Source organism: Myotis brandtii, unplaced genomic scaffold (genome assembly GCF_000412655.1).
Source record: "Myotis brandtii unplaced genomic scaffold, ASM41265v1 scaffold161, whole genome shotgun sequence".
In the NCBI taxonomy this organism is placed as follows: domain Eukaryota; kingdom Metazoa; phylum Chordata; class Mammalia; order Chiroptera; family Vespertilionidae; genus Myotis; species Myotis brandtii.
Window position 1 is genome coordinate 836,174 of NW_005355881.1, and position 20,987 is coordinate 857,160.

Consider the following 20,987-nt stretch of genomic DNA (forward strand, 5'->3'; position numbering starts at 1 on the left):
CCCACTCGGTGGCGAGCCCCGCACTCCGGGCCCTGGCTGGGCCTGGGAAGGGACCTGGGCGCACTTCCTTTCGTGCTCCTTTCCTCCCTGGAAAAGTGACTTGAGAGCGCGCCTTACCTCATGCTGAGCGCTTACTCGGGGCCAGGCCTCCCTTGACCGGCTCAAGCCTTACAATTCCAGGCAAACGAAATTGTTCTGTTCTGTTCTGAAAAAAGAAATAGAGGCTCCACAAGGAGCAAATTCATTAATTAATTCACTGAACACCTCTGTTCGTCAGGCCTGAGGATGCTGCCCTGAGCATATAGACAAATCCTCTGCTCTGGAGATGATTCAACAGAGGGGAGACGGAGGGGATTAGAATGCAGGACTGTGTGTGGGAGTAAGGAATTTCCTTGTTGCTATGGGAGACCAAGGTTTTAATATTTTTCTCAGGATTCAGAGGCCTCAAAGGGTCACTCTGCCACCCATTCATCTACTGTGTGGCAGACATAGGCTTACAGGTAGGGGGCTAGTGGAACCCATAAAATGAGGTGGTGTGATAGTGATGAGGGGGGCAGGTTTTTAGGTAAGCAGGAAGGAGGGCCTCCTGGCTAGGAGGCATTGGAGCTGAGCTATCACTGATCTGAGAGAAGAGCTTCAAGGAGGAAGAAACAGCAAGTGCCAAGGCCCTGAGGGAGGAGTGAGCTGGAGTTGTCCAGGCCAGTGTGGCTGGAGCCCACTGGGCCAGGGGAGAGCAGTAAAAGGGAGGTCAGAGAGGTAGGCAAGGGCTAGATTATGTGGGACTTTGTAGCCATAGTGAGAAGTTTGGATTTTATTCCAAATAACATGACAAGCTGGAGAAGGATTTTAAACTCGGGTGGGACATGACCTGAGCTGTGTTTTAAAAACTCGCTCTGGGTTGTTCTGTGGAGACTCATAATAGGTAACACTGGCTGTCAGGTCGGTAGGCATATGAGGTGGGTATTACTATTACCCTCATTTATAGATGAGGAGGCTCAGAGAGGTTAAGCGAGCTGCACAAGGTCATACAGCGGTGAAGAGGAGAAGCTGGGATAGAACCCGCACTCTGGTTCCAGCCTGCATTCCTAACCACTGTACCACCCAGCCTCTGATGCACAGGGTGATGGTGACCAACTCCAGCTCTGGCTCCAGGGTCCTAATTTGGCAGCCAGGATTTGGTCTGTTCCTGTCCATGGCCACTTCTAGGCCCTGGACCTCGCCAGATGCTCAAGAGCCAAGATCCTTTCTCTCTGGATTTCCTATATCTCCAGAGTTCATTCGTTCATTCGTTCATTCATTCATCCAATCAATCATCCACTTTTTCAACAAGTATTTATTGAGGGCCTATTATATGCCACAAACTGCCCTCAGCATCAGAGAGACAGCTAAACAAGCAATTCCTGTTCCTTTGGGGCTGACCTTCTGGCAGGGGAGACCAATAAATATGTAAAATACATCGTTATTTCCTATAGTGACAAGTACCACAGAGAAACACAAGCAGGGAAAGGGGATGCGAAGTGCTGGATGCCAGGGGGAGCCTGGTGTGGCCAGAGGAGCAGAGTGAGAGGAGGCAGATCTTGCAGGGCCTTGACGGTCACTGTAAGGACTTTGGCTATTTTCGGAGAGAAGAGGGAGGGAGCCTTGGAGGGCTCTGAGCAGAATGACACGGGCCAACTTAGGCTTTCACAGGAGCCCTCTGGTAGCATTAGATGAGGTTCAAATGTCCCTGACACAGCCCTGGACTGCCACGTGGGGATACCACCCTGGTCCTCAACCCAGCCATTGGTTCTTTCAGCAGAAACCTCACTGAGCCCCTCTTGGGTGGTAGGCAGCGCTGGGGCCCTGGAGACACAGAGACAGTAAATCTCTGTCCTGTCCTGTCCAACTTAATAAGGAGGACACATCAATGACCTCGCGATGTGGTATGAGCAAATGAAGGGAGAACGCAGAGTTGGTTAGAAGTGAAAAATGTGGCTTGGAAAGTTGAGGAAGACATACGGGAATTATGCTAATGGCCCCGACTCCTTGGACACTGTCCTTCGTGTCTCCTGGGGCAGTATCATTGCATCATGTTTTGTGACATGGGATTTTCCTGAGAGCTCTCCTTTCTCTCCACCTCTGCCCCGTGTTCCTGCTCTCTCTCACACCCCATGTATCTCTGATTGGCCCTTCTTGCTTGAAGTCAGTTCGGCAAAGCTCTTAAATATGTAGGTTTGGGATTCAGATGGGTCAGCATTTGAGTCCTGATCCTGTTGCTTCTCAGCTGTGAGAACACTCGGACCCTCGGTTTCTTCATCTGTAAAATGGGGATAACTGTAGCAGTGCCACCTAGCGTTGTTAGGAAGGTGAATTGAAAGAAGACACCTAGGATTGCATAGAGGAGGTGCTCAGTAAAGGACACTGGTTATTATGACCATTTCATTTCACGTTTATTTTTCCTTGTTCTCTTGCCACTGTGACCAGAATCTGTTCTGATGCGTTTTCCAGCAAAACCTGTAGACAGTCAGCTTTGCCTGTGAGCCCTTTGACCGGGTTCCCTGTCACCTCAAGAGGAACCTAGGACACAGCAAACAGATTCTGTGCTTTCATTGATTGCCTCACATGGCCTGGAAGACCTTCCTTTCTGGCAGTAAATTCTAAGAACTGAGGGAGGTGGGGCCAAGAGAGGTAACGATGAGGCAGGACCTGGGCAGCATAATCTCCCCCGGGTGTTTACTGATGGTCATGAACAGGTAGAACAAGGCCAGAGAGGGAAGGGTAGGAGTTATTTCCCGGGGGGGGGGGGGGGGGGTTAGCAGAAAGGGGGGATTTTTCCACCCATGAAACTCCTCTACCTGTACAAAAAATTGCCTAACGGAGATGGGGAGAGGCAGAAGTAAGAGAGACCCGAGTGAAATCATATTATGCCAAGGTTTTCGAATGGAGTGGTGAAGAGAATGGATTGTGGAGCCAGACAGCCTGGCTTTGATTCTAGGCACAGCTACTTACTGCTTTTGACCTTAGGCAAGTCATTTCACCTCTCTGATGATCAGTTTATTCATTCATAAATAATACAAAACCCCACCACCTAAAGTTGTGGTGAGAATCAAATGAGTTATTGTACGTAAGTGCTCAAAGCAGTGCTTTACATGCAATAACTCACTTGGTCCAGAGAAAACACTCAATAAATCTGGTTACAACGTTATGAATGTTGTCAGGTCTGGGTGGTTTGGCTCATGAAGGGCCTGGGATATTACGTGAAAGAGTTGGGACTTAGCATGGTGTGAGATACTGCTGGATTACTCTAGATCAGTGATGGCGAACCTATGACATGCGTGTCAGAGGTGACACGCGAACTCATTTTTTTGGTTGATTTTTCTTTGTTAAATGGCATTTAAATATATAAAATAAATATCAAAAATATAAGTCTTTGTTTTACTATGGTTGCAAATATCAAAAAATTTCTATATGTGACACAGCACCAGAGTTAAGTTAGGGTTTTTCAAAATGCTGACACGCCGAGCTCAAAAGGTTCGCCATCACTGCTCTAGATGCTTCCAGAAACATTTAAGTTTAAATATGTGGGTTAAAATTTCAGAGTAAACTGTATAACTGAACTGCCGATATGGTAGCCTTTAGCCACTTGTGGCTATTTTTACATGTAAATGAGTAAAAATTAAATAAAATGAAAATTCAGTTCCTTAATCCCATTAGTCACCTTTTAAGTGCTCAAGATCCACATGTGCTGGTGACTACCAAAGACCATCTCTCTCCCCGTGCAAGCCTTCAAAGGCTTCCACCCACTGACAGTGAAATTCATCATTGTCCTCATGACCTACACAGCTCCACATGCATGATCTACCCCTGTCTGCTTCTCCTACCTCATCATCTCTCTCACTCACTTGCTGGGCTCCAGCCACACTGGCCTCCTTGCTGAATAGCACAGTGATTAAAAGCCTGCACTCTCTAGCTACATCAGCTCTGCCGCTTACTTGCTGTGTGACTCTAAGAGAGTTTCTTAACTTCTCTGTGCCTTGGAGGATGATGCTAATAATAATATGTTATAGGGTTGTTGTAAATGAGGAATTAAGTGAGTGAATACATATAAAGCTGCTAAAACAGGGTCTGGTGCTTGGTAAGTGCCATATAAGCACTAGCTATTAATATTAATAGTTATTGTTCAAACATACCAAAAATTGTCGTGCCCCAGGGCCTTGGTTCTTGCTGTTCCCTCTGTCTAAAATGTCTTTCACCCAGGCTTTATATGACTTTTACCCTCACTTCATTCAGATCTCTGTTCAAATTTTCCCTCTACAGAGAGGCCTTAGCTGACTACCCTATTTAAAATAGAAGTCCTCCATCACTCTCAGTCCCCCTCCCCTGCTTCTTTACATGATACCTATCGCCACCTGAAGTTATAGCACAGATTTATTTGTTCATCATCTGCCTTTTTCTACTATTGCCAGACCTAAGAATACAGCTTGGTGTGTTGTAGGTGCCAGATAAATAAGTTTTGAATGAATGGTTGAATGGATGGGTGTTGTAGGTGCCAGATAAATAAGTTTTGAATGAATGGTTGAATGGATGGGTGGGTGGGTGGATACATAAGGGATGGAATACACATATGGCTGGATGAATGGATATATTTGTGAATAGATGGATTAATAAATGAATGGATGTTTGGGTGAATTAAGGGGTATGTGAATGGATAAATGAATGGATGAATATGTGGTGGATAGAGTAGATGGATAAATGGAAGAGTGTACTTTTTATACTAGTTCCAGACCTAAGATTGAAGGGTGGGGTGTTGTAGGTGCCAGATAAATAAGTTTTGAATGAATGGTTGAATGGATGGGTGGGTGGGTGGATACATAAGGGATGGAATACACATATGGCTGGATGAATGGATATATTTGTGAATAGATGGATTAATAAATGAATGGATGTTTGGGTGAATTAAGGGGTATGTGAATGGATAAATGAATGGATGAATATGTGGTGGATAGAGTAGATGGATAAATGGAAGAGTGTATAATGAAGGGATGGGTTGATTGATCAATAAATAGATGTGTGAATGGATGAAAGAAGGAGTGGATGAGTGGATAGATGGTTCAATAAATGGATAGCTAGGTGAATGGATAGAGTAGTTGAAGAAGGGGTGGGTGGATGAAGGAAGGAGTGGATAGATGCATGGGTAAATGGATGGCTGGGTGAATGGAGGAAGTAGATGAATGGGTGGAGGGATGGAGGGAGAGATGGTTGAAGGAAGAAGTGGATGGATGGTGGATAATGAGTGGTTGGATCAATGGATGATGCATGAATAAATGGATGGATGGATGAGCTGGATGCAACTGTCAAATGGAGGAGTGGTTGAATGGATGGAGGCTCTAGCAAGGAACCATTCTGAACTCAGCCCCTGTCACTTTTGTTTTCCAGGCCGCCCACCACCCCTCCTGCCCCTGTGTGCCTCTGTGTCTTTGCTGGGTGGCTTGACCTTTGGTTATGAACTGGCAGTCATATCGGGTGCCCTGCTGCCACTGCAGCTTGAATTTGGGCTAAGCTGCTTGGAGCAGGAGTTCCTGGTGGGCAGCCTGCTTCTGGGGGCTCTCCTCGCCTCTCTGGTTGGGGGCTTCCTCATTGATCGCTATGGCAGGAAACAAGCCATCCTGGGGAGCAACTTGGTGCTGTTGGCAGGCAGCCTGAGCCTGGGCCTGGCTGGCTCCCTGGCCTGGCTGGTCCTGGGCCGCTCAGCTGCTGGCTTTGCCATCTCCCTCTCCTCCATGGCCTGCTGTATCTACATGTCAGAGCTGGTGGGGCCACGGCAGCGGGGGGTGATGGTGTCCCTCTATGAGGCAGGCATCACTGTAGGCATCCTGCTCTCCTATGCACTCAACTATGCGCTGGCCACGGTCCCCCGGGGATGGAGGCATATGTTTGGCTGGGCTGCTGCACCTGCTCTCCTGCAGTCCCTCAGCCTCCTCATTCTCCCTGCGGGTACAGACGATGCTGCAGCCCACAGGGATCTCATCCCCCTCCAGGGAGGTGAGGCCACCGAGCTGGGCCTGGGGAGGCCAAGATACTCCTTTTTGGACCTCTTCAGGGAGCGGGATAACATGCGAGGCCGGACCACCGTGGGGCTGGGGCTGGTGCTTTTCCAGCAGCTAACAGGGCAGCCCAATGTGCTGTCCTATGCCTCCACCATCTTCCACTCAGTTGGCTTCCGTGGGGGATCCTCAGCTGTGCTGGCCTCAGTGGGGCTTGGTGTGGTAAAGGTGGCAGCTACCCTGACTGCCATGGGGCTAGTGGACCGAGCAGGCCGCAGGGCCCTATTACTAGCTGGCTGTGCCCTTATGGCCCTGTCTGTCAGTGGCATAGGCCTGGTCAGCTTCGCTGTGCCCATGGACTCGGGCCCCAGCTGCCTGGCCATGCCCAATGCCACCAGGCCATTCAACCTCCCCGGAGAGTCTGACCTGCCAACGGGCTTCTCTTCACATCCACTGTCAACAACCAGCAAGAACCAAGAGAAGCCAGTCTTGCCAACTCCTGAGAAAACCAAGCGTCATTCCAGAGCTGGGGGTCCCACAGCCCCTCCTGTGCCAGTTCTAAGCACCGCCTCCCCAGCACCCCCTTCTCCTGCCCCAGAGCGTGCCCTGCTGCACTGGACCGCGCTGGTCTGCATGATGGTGTTTGTGAGCGCCTTCTCCTTTGGATTTGGACCAGGTAGGTGGGAGCTCCTTGCAGGTGACTCTGGGCCTTCTACCCTTCCTAGTGGGAAGCTTGGGGACAGTGCCCTTCAGGGTCTTGGAGGGACACTAGAGGGGGCTTGACCATGAAGCCAGTGTGGCTTTAGCTTCAGGGCTCCTCGCTGATGTGCAGGCACTCCTTTTGAGGGCAAGCGCCTGCCTGCATGTTTGTAATATTGTTTACTTTAAAAAGCCCCCAAATCATTTAACCTAAAACCCAAATTTGCTCCTGGATAGCTCACTCAAAGAATTCGAAGGGAATTTAATGAATAGGGTGACCAACTATCCCAGATTGCCCAGGACCCTGAAAGTCCCGTGTCCCAGGCATCCACACCCTTGGTCCTGGGGAAACCAAGGGTGTAGGTCACTCTAAAGGGATTCTGGGATCTTACAGCCTGTGGGGGAAGCAGCCAGGGAGAGTCTGGTCTCAGTAGCCTACCCGGTTTGAATCACACTGATGGAAGGCTGCCTGCTGGACCTCGCGTGTCCGCCCAGCCCGGCCACAGCCTAGGAGCCCTCCCTGCTCTCCTGTCCTAGTGACCTGGCTGGTCCTCAGCGAGATCTACCCGGCGGAGATCCGAGGGAGGGCCTTCGCCTTCTGCAGCAGCTTCAACTGGGCCGCCAACCTCTTCATCAGCCTCTCCTTCCTCGACCTCATCGGTGAGTGCTCTCACCTCATTCCTCGGTCCAGTGCCTCTGGATCCAGGAGCAACCTCCTTATCGGTCTGGGTACAAATGATAGAAAATCCAAGGCAAACCAGTTTATGAACAAAAGGGAATGTTTTTTGTCTTAAATAATTGAAAAGGGGAGGGCAGTTGGCGTCAAGCACCAGAAGCTCCAAAAAAACTGTGGCATCTTTCATCTCTCTCTACTCTGCCTCCCACACTGTGGGCTTCACCCTCAGGCAGGCGCTCCGGTGGCCAAGATGACCGCCAGCGACCTCAAATCGGCAGCCCCAAGGAAAGAGAGCGTTTCTTTCCCAGTGGCTCCCCCACAAGACCTAGCATTGCTTCTCATTGGCTCATCAAGATCACATGCCCATCCCTGAACCAATCACTGTGGCTGGTGGGCTGTCTCCACCCCCTGGCTCCAGGTCTGGGTCACATACCCACCATGGAGCCAGGGGCAGGGACAGCCTCTGCCAACCGCATGGACCGGAAGTTGGAGGGGAGTCTTCCCCAAAGGAAAATTGGTATCAGAAAAAGGGAGAGGTGAGGCTGGGAGACAGAGACAACAGAGGATCTGATTTGTGAGGCTTCTGCCTCATCCCAGGCCCCACCAGTGTGTGGGCTGGCTTGATGGGGGACTTGGGAGTGGAGGCTGAAAGAGGAGAACAGAGGCACCCACTTTTCCTGGTCAAGGGGGCACCTCTGATTAGTGTGGGGGAGGGGCACGAGCTCTGGGTGGGGACCTGAGTATAGGGCTCTGCTTTCCTCCCTCTCCACCAAGTGCAATCTCTTCTCTGTAGCCCGAAGTCCCACTCCAGAGCGGGAGAATTTTTAAATGTTTCCTATTTGCTAGCAGCAGAACTATTCTTCAAATAAAACTTTGTGCACATGTTCCATGGAAGTGTCTGCGTCCAGAACCCTCAGACACACAGTAAAATCCTCCGAGCCCCGTGACAGGTGACAGTCCACACCGACACTGGCGAGAACTTGTCTGAGAGCAGAGGGTGCGGAGTGCAGCCTTTTCTTTGTTCTAAGCCAACTCGTACTGGCTCATGCCCACCGGCCAGCAGGAAAGTCTTCTCAGATCTAGTTTGGGTGACATGTCTCTTCTCGCCTAGCATTCAAACCCAGTCTAAGTGGGGGCGGGGTGGGTGGGAATTTTATGGGCACAGAACACGGGGGAAGGGTCTCTGAGATGCTCCTGGCCCAAGGTAGCCCTTGGTTGCCTGGGCCTTCATTGCGGGTCCCACATTCTTAGGGTTCAATGATTTTCCCGCTTCCTGCAGCCAAGCGTTTCTTCCTCAAAGGCACAGCCACCCCCGGGGTCTGGGGGAAACATGGGTATCTCCCACCCCCAGTCTTAGGGAATCCAGACTTCTCCCGACTGCCTCCTCTTCAAGCATTCCCTCAGGGGAATGAGTGAGTGGGTGAGAGAGTAGATGGAAGAATGGGAGGGGTTTATTAGGATTGTGTCCTACCCTTATCATCCACATTTCCCAGATGGGGAAGTACGTCCTCCCTAAATCCAGCCAGGTAGTGTGCAGGCGAGATCCCAGCCCTCCAGCTTCCCAGCCCAGCTCTGGTAGAGGCGAGAATGGCAGCCAAAATATCATTTTCACTTTTGGCTCAACCCGGTCTCTTCCTTCACAGCCTCCTTTCTCTCTCTTGGGCTGATTGACTTCGAAGGAGTCAGGGTCATCCCAGGGGTCCTGGTCGCTGGCCCTGAGACCCTGGCCTCCACCCGAGTCTCTAGGAAGAGGGAGAGGCTAGGATGCTAAGGTTTCTGTCTTCTCTCCCAGACCAATCAGACTGGGGCCAAACGGGCTGAAACTCAGTTCCCTGAATGCTCAGTTCACTGAATAACCAATCCATGAGTCATTAAGGATTCTTTTTCAGAGCCGAGCTTTGCCACGGCTGCCTCCTGCAGCTGTTTCTTTGCTAAGGTGGAAAGTAGTCTCCCTCCGTTCACATTTTCTGATTCCGGGCACACTCCACCCGTGAGTGTTTTAGATGTGAGTGAGTGGGCTGCCCCAGAAAGACAAGATGCCCTGGGCAGCGTGTGTGGATCTGAGCCCTGCCTCTGCCGGCCTCTGGGACAATCAGTCCTACTCCTGCTTTAAGGTACTTTTCTGACAGTTGTTGGTCATTCTGCAAATTGACCATCTGGAGAATCTTCTTCAGGTGAGCTGACTTTCAGTGCGTGACCCGGAGCCAGCCGGTTGGCTGTGCCCAGGCCCACACTCCCACCCCCTGTTCCCAGGCACCATCGGCTTGTCCTGGACCTTCCTGCTGTACGGGCTGACCGCCGTCCTTGGCCTGGGCTTCATCTATTTATTTGTCCCTGAAACAAAAGGCCAGTCGTTGGCAGAGATAGACCAGCAATTCCAGAGGAGACGGTAAGGGGGACAGGGCGGGCCCTGGGGAAGGGTCCCATGAGCCCGAGCACGTCCCTGCAGGACCTGAGCCGTCATCCTTTCCCTTTGCAAGGGAGTGTTTTTCTTTTCTTCTTGCCTCTCTTACTGGATGCTGTGTGTTTTGTCCTGACTTCCTACAGGAGCTGTTCTCCTTGAGTTGTTTGGAGTCTTCCTACAACAGAGTTTCATTTGCCTTTAAGCCCAGCTGACAGGAGTTGTTAAATCCTGTACTTGGGGAATGACAGGAGGTTAGAATGGAAGGGTAGTGTCTGGCTGGAGCCGGGGACTCAGGGGCACATGGCAGTGAGGGGAGACACAGGGAGACCAAGAGGAGTAGTTGGGTAATCCAGAAGATGGAAATGGATATTAAGGCCGGAGGTAGGAAGGAACAGGTAGGATTGGGAGTGGCGATGGGGGTCCCAGGCGATGCTCCACTCCTGTCCCCTCCAGGAAGGCTCCCAGGCCCTGCCCCCTGACTCTGCTCACTCTCTGCTTGGCAGGTTTCCCCCGAGCTTTGGCCACAGGCAGAGCACGTCTGGCGTCCGGTACAGCCGCATCAAGGTCTCTGCGGCCTCCTGAGGAGCCCCTCTGCTTGGAAAATGCTGGGCCCATGATTTTCGCCAACAAGTTCCAGCTTCCTGCTTGCCTGGGCTCCAGAGCACAAGTTCTAGGTGGTCCTTTGAGACTGACCACCGCTCCAGAGAGGTCTTTTGTGCTGGGGTGAAAGGGATGAGAGTCTGAGAACCCGAAAGTCTTCATGTTCAGTCTCAGGCTCTGAGGGTTTCTGAGGAGCTGCCTTCTTGCCTCAGTTTCCCCACTGGCTCTGCACATCTCTACAGTACTTATAATGAGAACTTCTTCTGGAGTTTCCACTGTGCCCTGGGCTTTCTCAGAGAATCTCTGGCAGGAAGCCTTTTCTGGTATCACCCCTCAATCCAGCTGAGGATACCATAGTCTCTGCTCTTTTGTTTCATCTGGTTGGGACTTTTCAGCGAGTGGAAGGCTTGCTCTTTCGACTCTTAGATATCAGTTTTGTTCACCCCCCTAATTCTCTTCTCCGGAATATGTACCATTCATTAGCAACCCACACTGGTCGGCAAGAGGCTTGAGTTCTAGTCCTGAGTCTGCTGGTGTCATTGATGTATGACCACGGGCCTCAGTTTCCCCCATTTGTACAGTCAGGGACCTGGACCAAGTGGATCTTAAGATCTCTTCTGACACCAATGAATGGGAATTCTAAGTGCTGATAATACAACAGATATTCAACGTGGGCCCTGCTCTCAAGTCGCTTGTCATCTCTCTGGAGGATGTAAGTTTCATTAGGGGAAAGGTCAACAGAAGTCCAGAATTAAGTGCCCTAAAATCCAGTGTGGAACGAGCTGCCAGGCTGTCTCCAGGACAGTGCTGGCTGCCCTTTCATGCAGAAAGGAGATGGCTTTGGAGGCTTATAGACCTGGTTGTCAGTGTTGCCTCTACCTCTTGGCAGCTGTTGACTTTGGGTGAGTAACAACTCCCTCAAGCTCAGTTTCCGCTTCTGCAGTATGGGGGTGACTATGCCTCCGGGGTGTATTTAACTCCATCTGGGAGATCTTCGGCTGGTCCCATTCAGCTAATCAGGGAGTCGGGGGTATCTGTTCACCTCAGCACCCATGCCCGCCCCTTTGGGACATTGTGAAGCGTTGTCCCCCAATGGGTGGGTCACATAGAGATTGAACAGGTAGTTCAGCCAGTGGTCCCTGAAGGAAGGGACTGGCCAGAGTTCCCGGATGCTGAGAATGAAGAGCTAAAGGAGGTCCAGGGTGCTGGCGTCAGGCAAGATTTTGTCATCGTGCCGCTCACCTGGGGATGCTGGCGCAGTCCCCATGGACTGATCCCTCAACTTTTCTTCTCTCCTTTCTACATACAGATGCTCCTCGACTTGTGATGGGGTTACAGCCCAATAAACCCATCGTGAAGCCAAAAATGCATTTAGTATATACCTCACCTACTAAACATCGTAGCTTAGCATGGCCTGCCTTAAACATGCTCAGGACACCTGCATGAATTAGCCTACAGTTGGGCACAACCATCTAACAAAACACTGTCTGGTATCGGTTGTGTACCCTCGTGATGGAGTGGCGGCCTGGGAGCGGAGGCTCGCTGCCGCTGGCCAGCATCACAAGAGAGTATTGTACCGCATATCACTAGTCCAGGAAAATAGAAATTCACAATTCAAAGTACGGATGCATATGGCTTTCACATCATCATAAAGTCAAAAAATCATAAGTTGAATCATCATAAGTTGGGGGTGACGGTACTTCCCTTCTAGCCAGTGGGGTGCTGGAGCTGGCTCCTACTGGCTCTGAGAGCAGACTGTTAAATTTTCAGGATTTTTGAAAGCTTGAAACACAGTTAAACACAGCCATTAAGAGAAATTAAATTACTGAAACTCGTAATTAAATAAATTGTATTAAAAACAAAGGAAATAAACGCTAAAAACTCATCACTTCCTTATTTTACCACATTTTACTACTATCTGTGCTCTGGAGGTTACATCTATTGTATCTTATGAGGAACACAGGGGAGACCGGGCATTTCTTTCTGATTCCACCTCAGTGAAAACTGGCCATGGGGAGTGTGCTGGCCCCACAGAGAGGGGGGAACATTACAGATCAGGGCGTGATTTATTGTTTTGTTGATTTTCCAGCCTTAAGACCGTGACGGATAGAATGTGCAAATAAAACACTATGTCCATTGTGTCTATGGCCAGTACATTGTGAGTGACACAAAGAATGGAGGAAATATTGTTTTGTGAGGTGAGCTGTTTATTCAGCTTAGCAAGCAAGTTGCTCAGGCCATTGATGAAGGAGTTCTCAGGAACCCCTGCATTGTTTTACTTTCCTCTGACTCATCAAAGTCAACAGAAATCCCAACCGGCATTCGTGTTGGAACGCCACTTGTGAGCGTCTTCTTGCTGAGCCGGATTGTCATCAGGTGATCATTTGTCGCCTTTGTCCAGCCATGGCTCCATTGCAGTCATAGTTGTTTGTGCCTACACGAGTTTGACAAAAAATAAAAACCATTCCATGAGAATTAATTGGCAATATGGAATTTACAACAAAGAGTATTTTTAACGCCACTTGTAGCGTCTTCTTGCTGAGCCGGATTGTCATCAGGTGATCATTTGTCGCCTAACTTTGTCCAGCCATGGCTCCATTGCAGTCATAGTTGTTTGTGCCTACAAGAGTTTGACAAAAAATAAAAACCATTCCATGAGAATTAATTGGCAATATGGAATTTACAACAAAGAGTATTTTTAAGAAAGTGTTTATATTATTTGTAAATTTTGCGCAACAAACACATCTTTCATCCCAGCAGAATTTACACGTGTGCATGCATGCGCACACTCACACACACTTTCCCCTGGAGAGCAGTTGTTAAACACTTACCAGCACATCACTGCTAAAATCTGTCCTTGGCGCCCCTCCAGATCAAATTCTCTCTCCAGAAACTCCCAAACCTCTCTCACTTCTCCTTTCCTGTCAGCCTAGGACAGTGGTTGGCAAACTGTGGCTCGCGAGCCACGTGCGGCTTGCGAGCCACATGCGGCTCTTTGGCCCCTGATTGTGGCTCTTCCACAAAATACCACGTGTGGGCGCGCATGTACAGTGCGATTGAAACTTCGTGGCCCATGCGCAGAAGTCGGTATTTTGTGGAAGAGCCACACTCAAGGGGCCAAAGAGCCACATGTGGCTTGTGAGCCGCAGTTTGCCAACCACTGGCCTAGGAGAAATGCGTTTTTAGTCGTAGGGTGGATTCTCCTCTCTTTTGGCCAAGGTATAAACTCATAGACCACGCGGGGAATGTCAGAGTGAGCCTGTTGTGTTAGGCAGCAGGGAGTAGTGAGGTCTGTGGAAGTGCCTCTGTTTCATCATCTATAAAATGGGGCACTTGCCAACCCTACCTCAAAGGTTTGAGGACAATTAATGGAGATATCAGATGGAGAAACCACTTTCCAAGCTGTAAAGGGCAGTGCACCCATAGAGAGTGGGTATCCTCCGGAACTTCCCCCCAGAACTAGGCAGGGCTCCCCCACCCAAGGGCTGCCCCCACTCTGACCCAGGGCCAGACTCAGTTTCCATATTTGTTCATTTTGCTTCCAGCGCAAATATTTTTTCATTTGTGGCATAGGAGGAGGGTGGAATTTTGACATGAGGCAAAAAAAAATGTTCAGAGCCACACTCTGAAAGTGTTTCCAGACCCCCACATGCTGGGTCCTGTCCAGGGTAGAAAAGAATTCTCATGGATGGGTTGGTACATGGGTTTGGAGTTTTTCCTCCTCATGAAATTTGAAGTGGAAAAGCTGACATTCTGCTTTCAATTGACCCTCGCAAGATGCGAAAAGTTCCCAAGTAGATTGTTCTGTTGAAAGCTTCATATTCTAAATGAAATTAAATAACTAAATCAAATTTAGTTCTTTAAAATTGTTTTATGTAATGAGATGAATGGCAGCACACAAAATATCAGACACATTTCGGGATTATTATCTCACCTACTGAGCTCTACCTTGTATCAAAATTGTCTTGAAGCAGTTGTTGACTCATATTTAGGTCTTCCTAATTTATCTGCCTAATACAGTCTCTCACTGTTTGTTTGCATTCTTTATTTTCTGTGACAACATTTGAGAATCGTTAACATTTGTTATTGCACATAAAGTCAATAGCTTTCTCAGTGTGTGTGTGTGTGTGTGTGTGTGTGTGTGTTCCCACTGCATTTGGCACTGCGGAGTTGCTAAATTCTTCCAGATCTGGAGTCTGATGCCATCCCAACTCTCCTGATTTGACAAGCTGGGTCGCTGGTTCCAGAGATGTGATCCCAAAAGCTCTCTCTGTAGCATGTCATTCTTGCAATAATAAATTTACATTTACTTTAAAGCTGGTCAATACAAGTTAAATATGAAAAGCAATCATGAGATTTTTCTAAACCTCCAAGTTCCTGCAGAAGGTGAATGACATGCCTTGTGTGTTTCATTCATGGGATGGATAGAAACCTCACTGATTACAGAACCACTGGTGACACGCGGGTGGGCGGCTGTCCCTTTGACTTTCCAAAAGCCAAAGCGAAGCCTAGCACCAAATGGCCATTGTTGTCTCACTGCCACAGCCAACACCAATCTTGGATGTACATGAATTTTCTACTCTGAATGGCTATTCAACAAGATATTAACAATGTTTATCTATAAGTAGTGGAATAAAAAGGAATTTCAATTTGGTTGATTATGTTTTTCTGGATTGTCAAAAATTTCAGTGATTAATATAGCATTTGTAATAAAATTTTAAAAGAACCTCAATAAAAATTACTGCAAACCATAAAGATCAGAGTGAGGCTGTGGTACATTTGCTTATTATTCAGTAACTATGTGCTCCCTCCCCACTCTCCACAGAGTGTACTTTGCGGCCTCATGATGTCGTTCTTGTCTATGAATATAAATCAAGCTGGTTAGAAAAAAAGATAGATATTTGGACAGATAGATATTTTCACGTCATTGAGATCTTACTGTATGTAAAACACGGAGGCATTTACCCTTTTATATTATCAAGTATTTCACAGGAAGCTTACTTCATGTACATGTTGCCCTTGCCAATGCTGAGCATGGTAGCAGAGATTTCTCCCAGTGTCTGGCTTTTCCTCACTTCTGAGTGTGTAGAAAATGGAATTATGTGCTTACCAAGTCAACATTCGTTTTCCTGGCAAAGACTGAATCTGCCAGTGGAAACAGAGTGTTTTCATTCCCTTTCTTTCTTTCTTTCTTTCTTTCTTTCTTCCTTTCTTCCTTTCTTCCTTTCTTCCTCCCTCTCCTCCTGTGCTTTTCTGGTTTCTCTGTGTGCATTCACCGCCCCGCCCCCCCTCCCCCCGCATTTGGAAACTGTGAAGTTGCTAAGTTCTTCCAGATCTGGGGTCCAATGCCATCCTACACCGCTGGATTTGACGGGCGGGCCGGTGGTTACTGAGACATGATCCATAAAGCTCTCTCTGAGAACATCTCTCAGTCAGATGTCAAGTCATGAGATGGGAGGTGGCAGCCACACTGCATCTGGGCGCCAGGGTTGGTCGCCTTCTCCCTGGAGTGTGTCTGCACCGTGCTGGGCCCAAAATAAGGTCCATTATATCCTTGACAGTTCTTCAACTGTCGTGCAACCAGATCAGAAGTTCTTGGCAGGAGCTATAAGATTTTAGCTCCAAATAAACTCTGCATTGCTCTCTTCCCACCATCTTCAAATGGCCATAGTAACTACCCTACTCCACCGTGGGTTACTTTTTGAAGACAATTACAATGCGGCCGGCCCTCGTGTTAGCACCTGGGATTTCCATCCTTTAGGCTCACCCTCCCTGTCACCTGATCAGAAGCCTCAAGGTGGGAAACCAAGAACTACCCCCACCTGCCATCGCTGTATCTTTGGGCCTGCCTGTGGGCTGGACCTTCCGGACATCCAAGGAGTGGAAGTCAGAGATGCAGTCAGTCCTCGGCTCTTTCCCTCCAACCGCCCATCAAACACACGGTGGGACAGTTCTTTATCTGGCTCCGCGTGAGCTCCTGGGCAGTTCCCACAGCCTGTCTGCTCACTCTTAGAGAATGATAAAAGACAATATGACGACGAGAACAATACAATGCCTTCCAGTCACTTCCAAGTGTAAAACGGTCTAAGTTCAGTAATGAAAATGTTAAGTCATGTCACAAATTCAAACGTCATTCATGTTACACCTTTCTCCTCCCCCACTCATACTTGCTCGCCCTCCCCGCCCCCACCACCTGACTCTCAGCAGGTAAGGGGCATGAAGGCCTTACACACTGGGCTGTTAGGATGTGGCATCGTGCTTTCTAGGCTTAGTGGGTGTTTGCACCTCTCTCTTCTCTTAGGGTGTGTGTGGGGGGGGCGGGGGGCGGGGGGAGCTGTTCTTGGCAAGTCCCTCCCTGGGAACCTCTGAATGAACTTCCTCGGACTCAGGTGATGTGTCTCCTCCGGCTGGCCACTTGCAATTTTGCCCGCAGATCCTTGGCATCTCCACACGATGCCTCACACTTCCAGGTCGTCCGCCCACGGGGAATTCCAGGCCATCCCCGGCCAGCTGCCTCTGTGGGATTCAGATCCAGTCCCTGGAAAATTTGCACCTTTGACCAACTCTGGAGCCACTATCTGATGCCCCTGGTAATAACCCATCATCGTGCAAAGGCTGAGCAGCCATAACCTCCAACTTCTGCTCGCCCTGAGGATATTCTCCTCGGGGACTCACCCCTTCTCCGGGCTGGACAATGACCAAAGCTAAGCCAATCAGAGCCAAGGATGCTGCATCCTGGGAAACATTTTTAAATATCATAGGAGAGACTGTCTTTTTTTTTTTTTTAACTGGTTGCTGAGGGACTAGGATGTGCGCCTAGAGCTGTGCCTGCCCTTACGCTACCAGCAAGGAGAGCCTGGTTGAGGACGAGGCCAAGACAAGGCAGCGTGAGGACAGGGAGGGAAATAGATTCCCCACATCCCATGAGCACCTCCTGTCCAAAGGCAGACTCACCCGTGAACATCTGCGATATGTGAGTCAATACATTTATTTTTCTTTTAAGCCAGTTCACGCTATATTTTTCTTTCACTAGCGATCCAGGGACCTGGCTGATACAGAAAGAGGAGGAGTCACAGGCCAGGAGGAGAAATGATTAAGTATGTAACCTGAGGCAAGCCTGGTCTTAAATGTCCCCTTAGCATAGCTCCCATCCGGAGTTTCATCCATTCCTCCCTTCAACAAATAGTTCCGAAGCACCCTGTTTTCTCCGGCAGCCTTGACGTAACTGTTATTATCCAGGTTTCATAGGTAAGAAAACCAGGCTCAGCGAGGACACGGCACCTGCCCACTGTCACACACACTGGATGGCAGAGCTGGGTCTCACCCCCGCGGCGCTTGTCCCCAAAGCCCTGGTGCTCCCCTCCGGCTGCAGCACCTGCTTCGAGAGGAGCCGCCGTTACAGCCAACGCCTGGCCGCTGGTTGGATCGCATTCCCGGAACGAGCTCCTGGAACAGCAGGGCACAGACCGCCATTCCCAGGGGGCGACGGGCCTGTCAGGGAGGGGTGGGCGGCAGCCTCTCTACCTCCTCGAGAACCTTCAAGTCACGTCCGTGTGGCCCCAGGAGCCTGATCCGTCCTGCAGTCTCTCGTGGGATTTATACTTTGCCTCCAGCAGGGGCTCCGCTTGAGGAAAAGACAGCGGGGAAATGTTTGCCACGGCAGCGCCGCGCCAGGGCTGCGATTCGAAGTGCCACACCTCGCCCCCTGGAAAGGACTGCGTACACATGCAATCCTATGCCCGAGGGTTTAGCTCACAGACCCATGCCAGGACCTCAGCGCAAGGTTGGGCGGGTTGGGCACTGCCCAGCATTGGGAGGCACCTTTCGCATCCTGGGGGATGTGGTGAGAGGTAGATAACTTTCCAATGTCTACCTTTGTGTGCTGTGTGATTTTTTTTCTTTTTACCATAGTCCAATAGAACTTCTTCCAAAGAAAACCTTTCACGTGTTTGCATTTCTTAATACATTGCTGGGCACATCAGCGCTCAATAAGCAGGAACAGCCACTGTTACCACTGTTGCTAGCTTTAAAGCGCTGTTGCTGGAAAATTTGCACCTTTGACCAACTCTGGAGCCACTATCTGATGCCCCTGGTAATAACCCATCATCGTGCAAAGGCTGAGCAGCCATAACCTCCAACTTCTGCTCGCCCTGAGGATATTCTCCTCGGGGACTCACCCCTTCTCCGGGCTGGACAATGACCAAAGCTAAGCCAATCAGAGCCAAGGATGCTGCATCCTGGGAAACATTTTTAAATATCATAGGAGAGACTGTCTTTTTTTTTTTTTTAACTGGTTGCTGAGGGACTAGGATGTGCGCCTAGAGCTGTGCCTGCCCTTACGCTACCAGCAAGGAGAGCCTGGTTGAGGACGAGGCCAAGACAAGGCAGCGTGAGGACAGGGAGGGAAATAGATTCCCCACATCCCATGAGCACCTCCTGTCCAAAGGCAGACTCACCCGTGAACATCTGCGATACGTGAGTCAATACATTTATTTTTCTTTTAAGCCAGTTCACGCTATATTTTTCTTTCACCAGCGATCCAGGGACCTGGCTGATACAGAAAGAGGAGGAGTCACAGGCCAGGAGGAGAAATGATTAAGCATGTAACCTGAGGCAAGCCTGGTCTTAAATGTCCCCTTAGCATAGCTCCCATCCGGAGTTTCATCCATTCCTCCCTTCAACAAATAGTTCCGAAGCACCCTGTTTTCTCCGGCAGCCTTGACGTAACTGTTATTATCCAGGTTTCATAGGTAAGAACACCAGGCTCAGCGAGGACACGGCACCTGCCCACTGTCACACACACTGGATGGCAGAGCTGGGTCTCACCCCCGCGGCGCTTGTCCCCAAAGCCCTGGTGCTCCCCTCCGGCTGCAGCACCTGCTTCGAGAGGAGCCGCCGTTACAGCCAACGCCTGGCCGCTGGTTGGATCGCATTCCCGGAACGAGCTCCTGGAACAGCAGGGCACAGACCGCCATTCCCAGGGGGCGACGGGCCTGTCAGGGAGGGGTGGGCGGCAGCCTCTCTACCTCCTCGAGAACCTTCAAGTCACGTCCGTGTGGCCCCAGGAGCCTGATCCGTCCTGCAGTCTCTCGTGGGATTTATACTTTGCCTCCAGCAGGGGCTCCGCTTGAGGAAAAGACAGCGGGGAAATGTTTGCCACGGCAGCGCCGCGCCAGGGCTGCGATTCGAAGTGCCACACCTCGCCCCCTGGAAAGGACTGCGTACACATGCAATCCTATGCCCGAGGGTTTAGCTCACAGACCCATGCCAGGACCTCAGCGCAAGGTTGGGCGGGTTGGGCACTGCCCAGCATTGGGAGGCACCTTTCGCATCCTGGGGGATGTGGTGAGAGGTAGATAACTTTCCAATGTCTACCTTTGTGTGCTGTGTGATTTTTTTTCTTTTTACCATAGTCCAATAGAACTTCTTCCAAAGAAAACCTTTCACGTGTTTGCATTTCTTAATACATTGCTGGGCACATCAGCGCTCAATAAGCAGGAACAGCCACTGTTACCACTGTTGCTAGCTTTAAAGCGCTGTTGTGAAACTCCTACAATGTTGTTACACCAGAGGGACACACGGGGGTGCACCAGGCACCTATAAAGAAGTGTTTTCCCAGCAGCAGCCCTCTGAGGCTGTCGTTTTGAGGATACAGGGGCAGAGGGGGAAATATTGGGGGTCCTCTATGAGTGACAGGGGCAAAACTTGACTCCATCTTGGTCAGTCGGCCAACCTTTTCGATGAAACACCAGGCTCATTTCCTGCGCGTTTCCCCAATGGAAATCAGGGTGACTCCATTCTGACTCCTATCTTTGGATGTAGTCAGAATGGAAAAAAAATATCCTCAAGTAAAGATTGACAGAAAATAAAAAAAAATAAAAATAAAAATGCACCCAGAATGAGGCCACTTCTCGTCACCTCCATCACTGGAACCCTGGTTTGGGCTGGCATCCCTTCCCACCTGCACTGTCAGTGACCTCCTCGCTGGTCCCTACCTCCACCCTCATCCCTGACCGTCTATGGTTCACACACAGCCAGAGGGATCCTGGAAAAACCAAGGTTGACCACAACCCTCCTCCGCTCAGGACCCCCACCGTCCCCTCCTCACTCCGAGTAAGAGCTGAAATCTTACAGTGGCATCAAGGCTCTTGGAGAGCTGGGTTCTCGGTACCTCCCGACCTCCGCTCACTCCGCACTCCATACGCTCTGCTCCAACCACTTTGGCCTCCTTGCTGTTCCTCAGACACACCCCACAAGCTCCCGCCTTCTGCCCGGAACCGTCTCCCCCAGATATTCATGAGGCTCCCTCCCTTAGCTCCTTCCAGTCTCTGCAAAACAGTCACCTCCTCAGTGAGGCTCACCATGATTGCTCACATAGTAATCACCCCCATCCAGCCACTTCTGTCCCCCTTCCACTGCCTCCTGCTGACCAGACCCCACCTGACTAAGCAGGTATTTGTTTCTCTATTTGCGTATTTTCTGCTTCTCTCTGTTAGAAAGTAATCTCCATGACAGCAGGGCCCATGTCTGTTTTTAATCCACAGACAGTAAAATGCACTTTCTGTGGCGCAGCTCTGCAGATTTG

The 20,987-nt window shown here is 50.0% G+C and overlaps 1 protein-coding gene across 4 annotated transcripts; it reads left to right on the forward strand.

The window, feature by feature from the left end:
* The first annotated feature begins 4,857 nt into the window (after positions 1-4,857).
* SLC2A10 (solute carrier family 2 (facilitated glucose transporter), member 10) lies at positions 4,858-12,265 on the forward strand. 4 transcript variants are annotated; one of them, XR_001361287.1, is made up of 5 exons: positions 4,858-6,699; positions 7,260-7,382; positions 9,652-9,787; positions 10,306-11,304; positions 11,712-12,265. XR_001361287.1 is itself a non-coding variant. In XM_005862170.2 (4 exons), exons 1-4 carry the CDS (start codon positions 5,304-5,306, stop codon positions 10,382-10,384), a joined length of 1,734 nt encoding a protein of 577 aa, XP_005862232.1. In that variant the 5' UTR covers positions 4,858-5,303; the 3' UTR covers positions 10,385-12,265. The 4 variants fall into 4 exon arrangements, 2 of the variants coding, with proteins under 2 accessions (XP_005862232.1, XP_005862231.1); XR_001361288.1 differs by having other exon boundaries at positions 10,306-10,510; XM_005862170.2 differs by having other exon boundaries at positions 10,306-12,265.
* Positions 12,266-20,987: the final 8,722 nt, after the last annotated feature.

Coding starts and splice junctions, on each gene's coding strand:
- SLC2A10 (XM_005862169.2), top strand. CDS start 5,304: ATGGATGGATGGATGAGCTGGATGCAACTGTCAAATGGAGGAGTGGTT. Junction 6,700..7,259: donor CTCCTTTGGATTTGGACCAG/GTAGGTGGGAGC, acceptor CTCCTGTCCTAG/TGACCTGGCTGGTCCTCAGC. Junction 7,383..7,627: donor CTCCTTCCTCGACCTCATCG/GTGAGTGCTCTC, acceptor CTTCACCCTCAG/GCAGGCGCTCCGGTGGCCAA.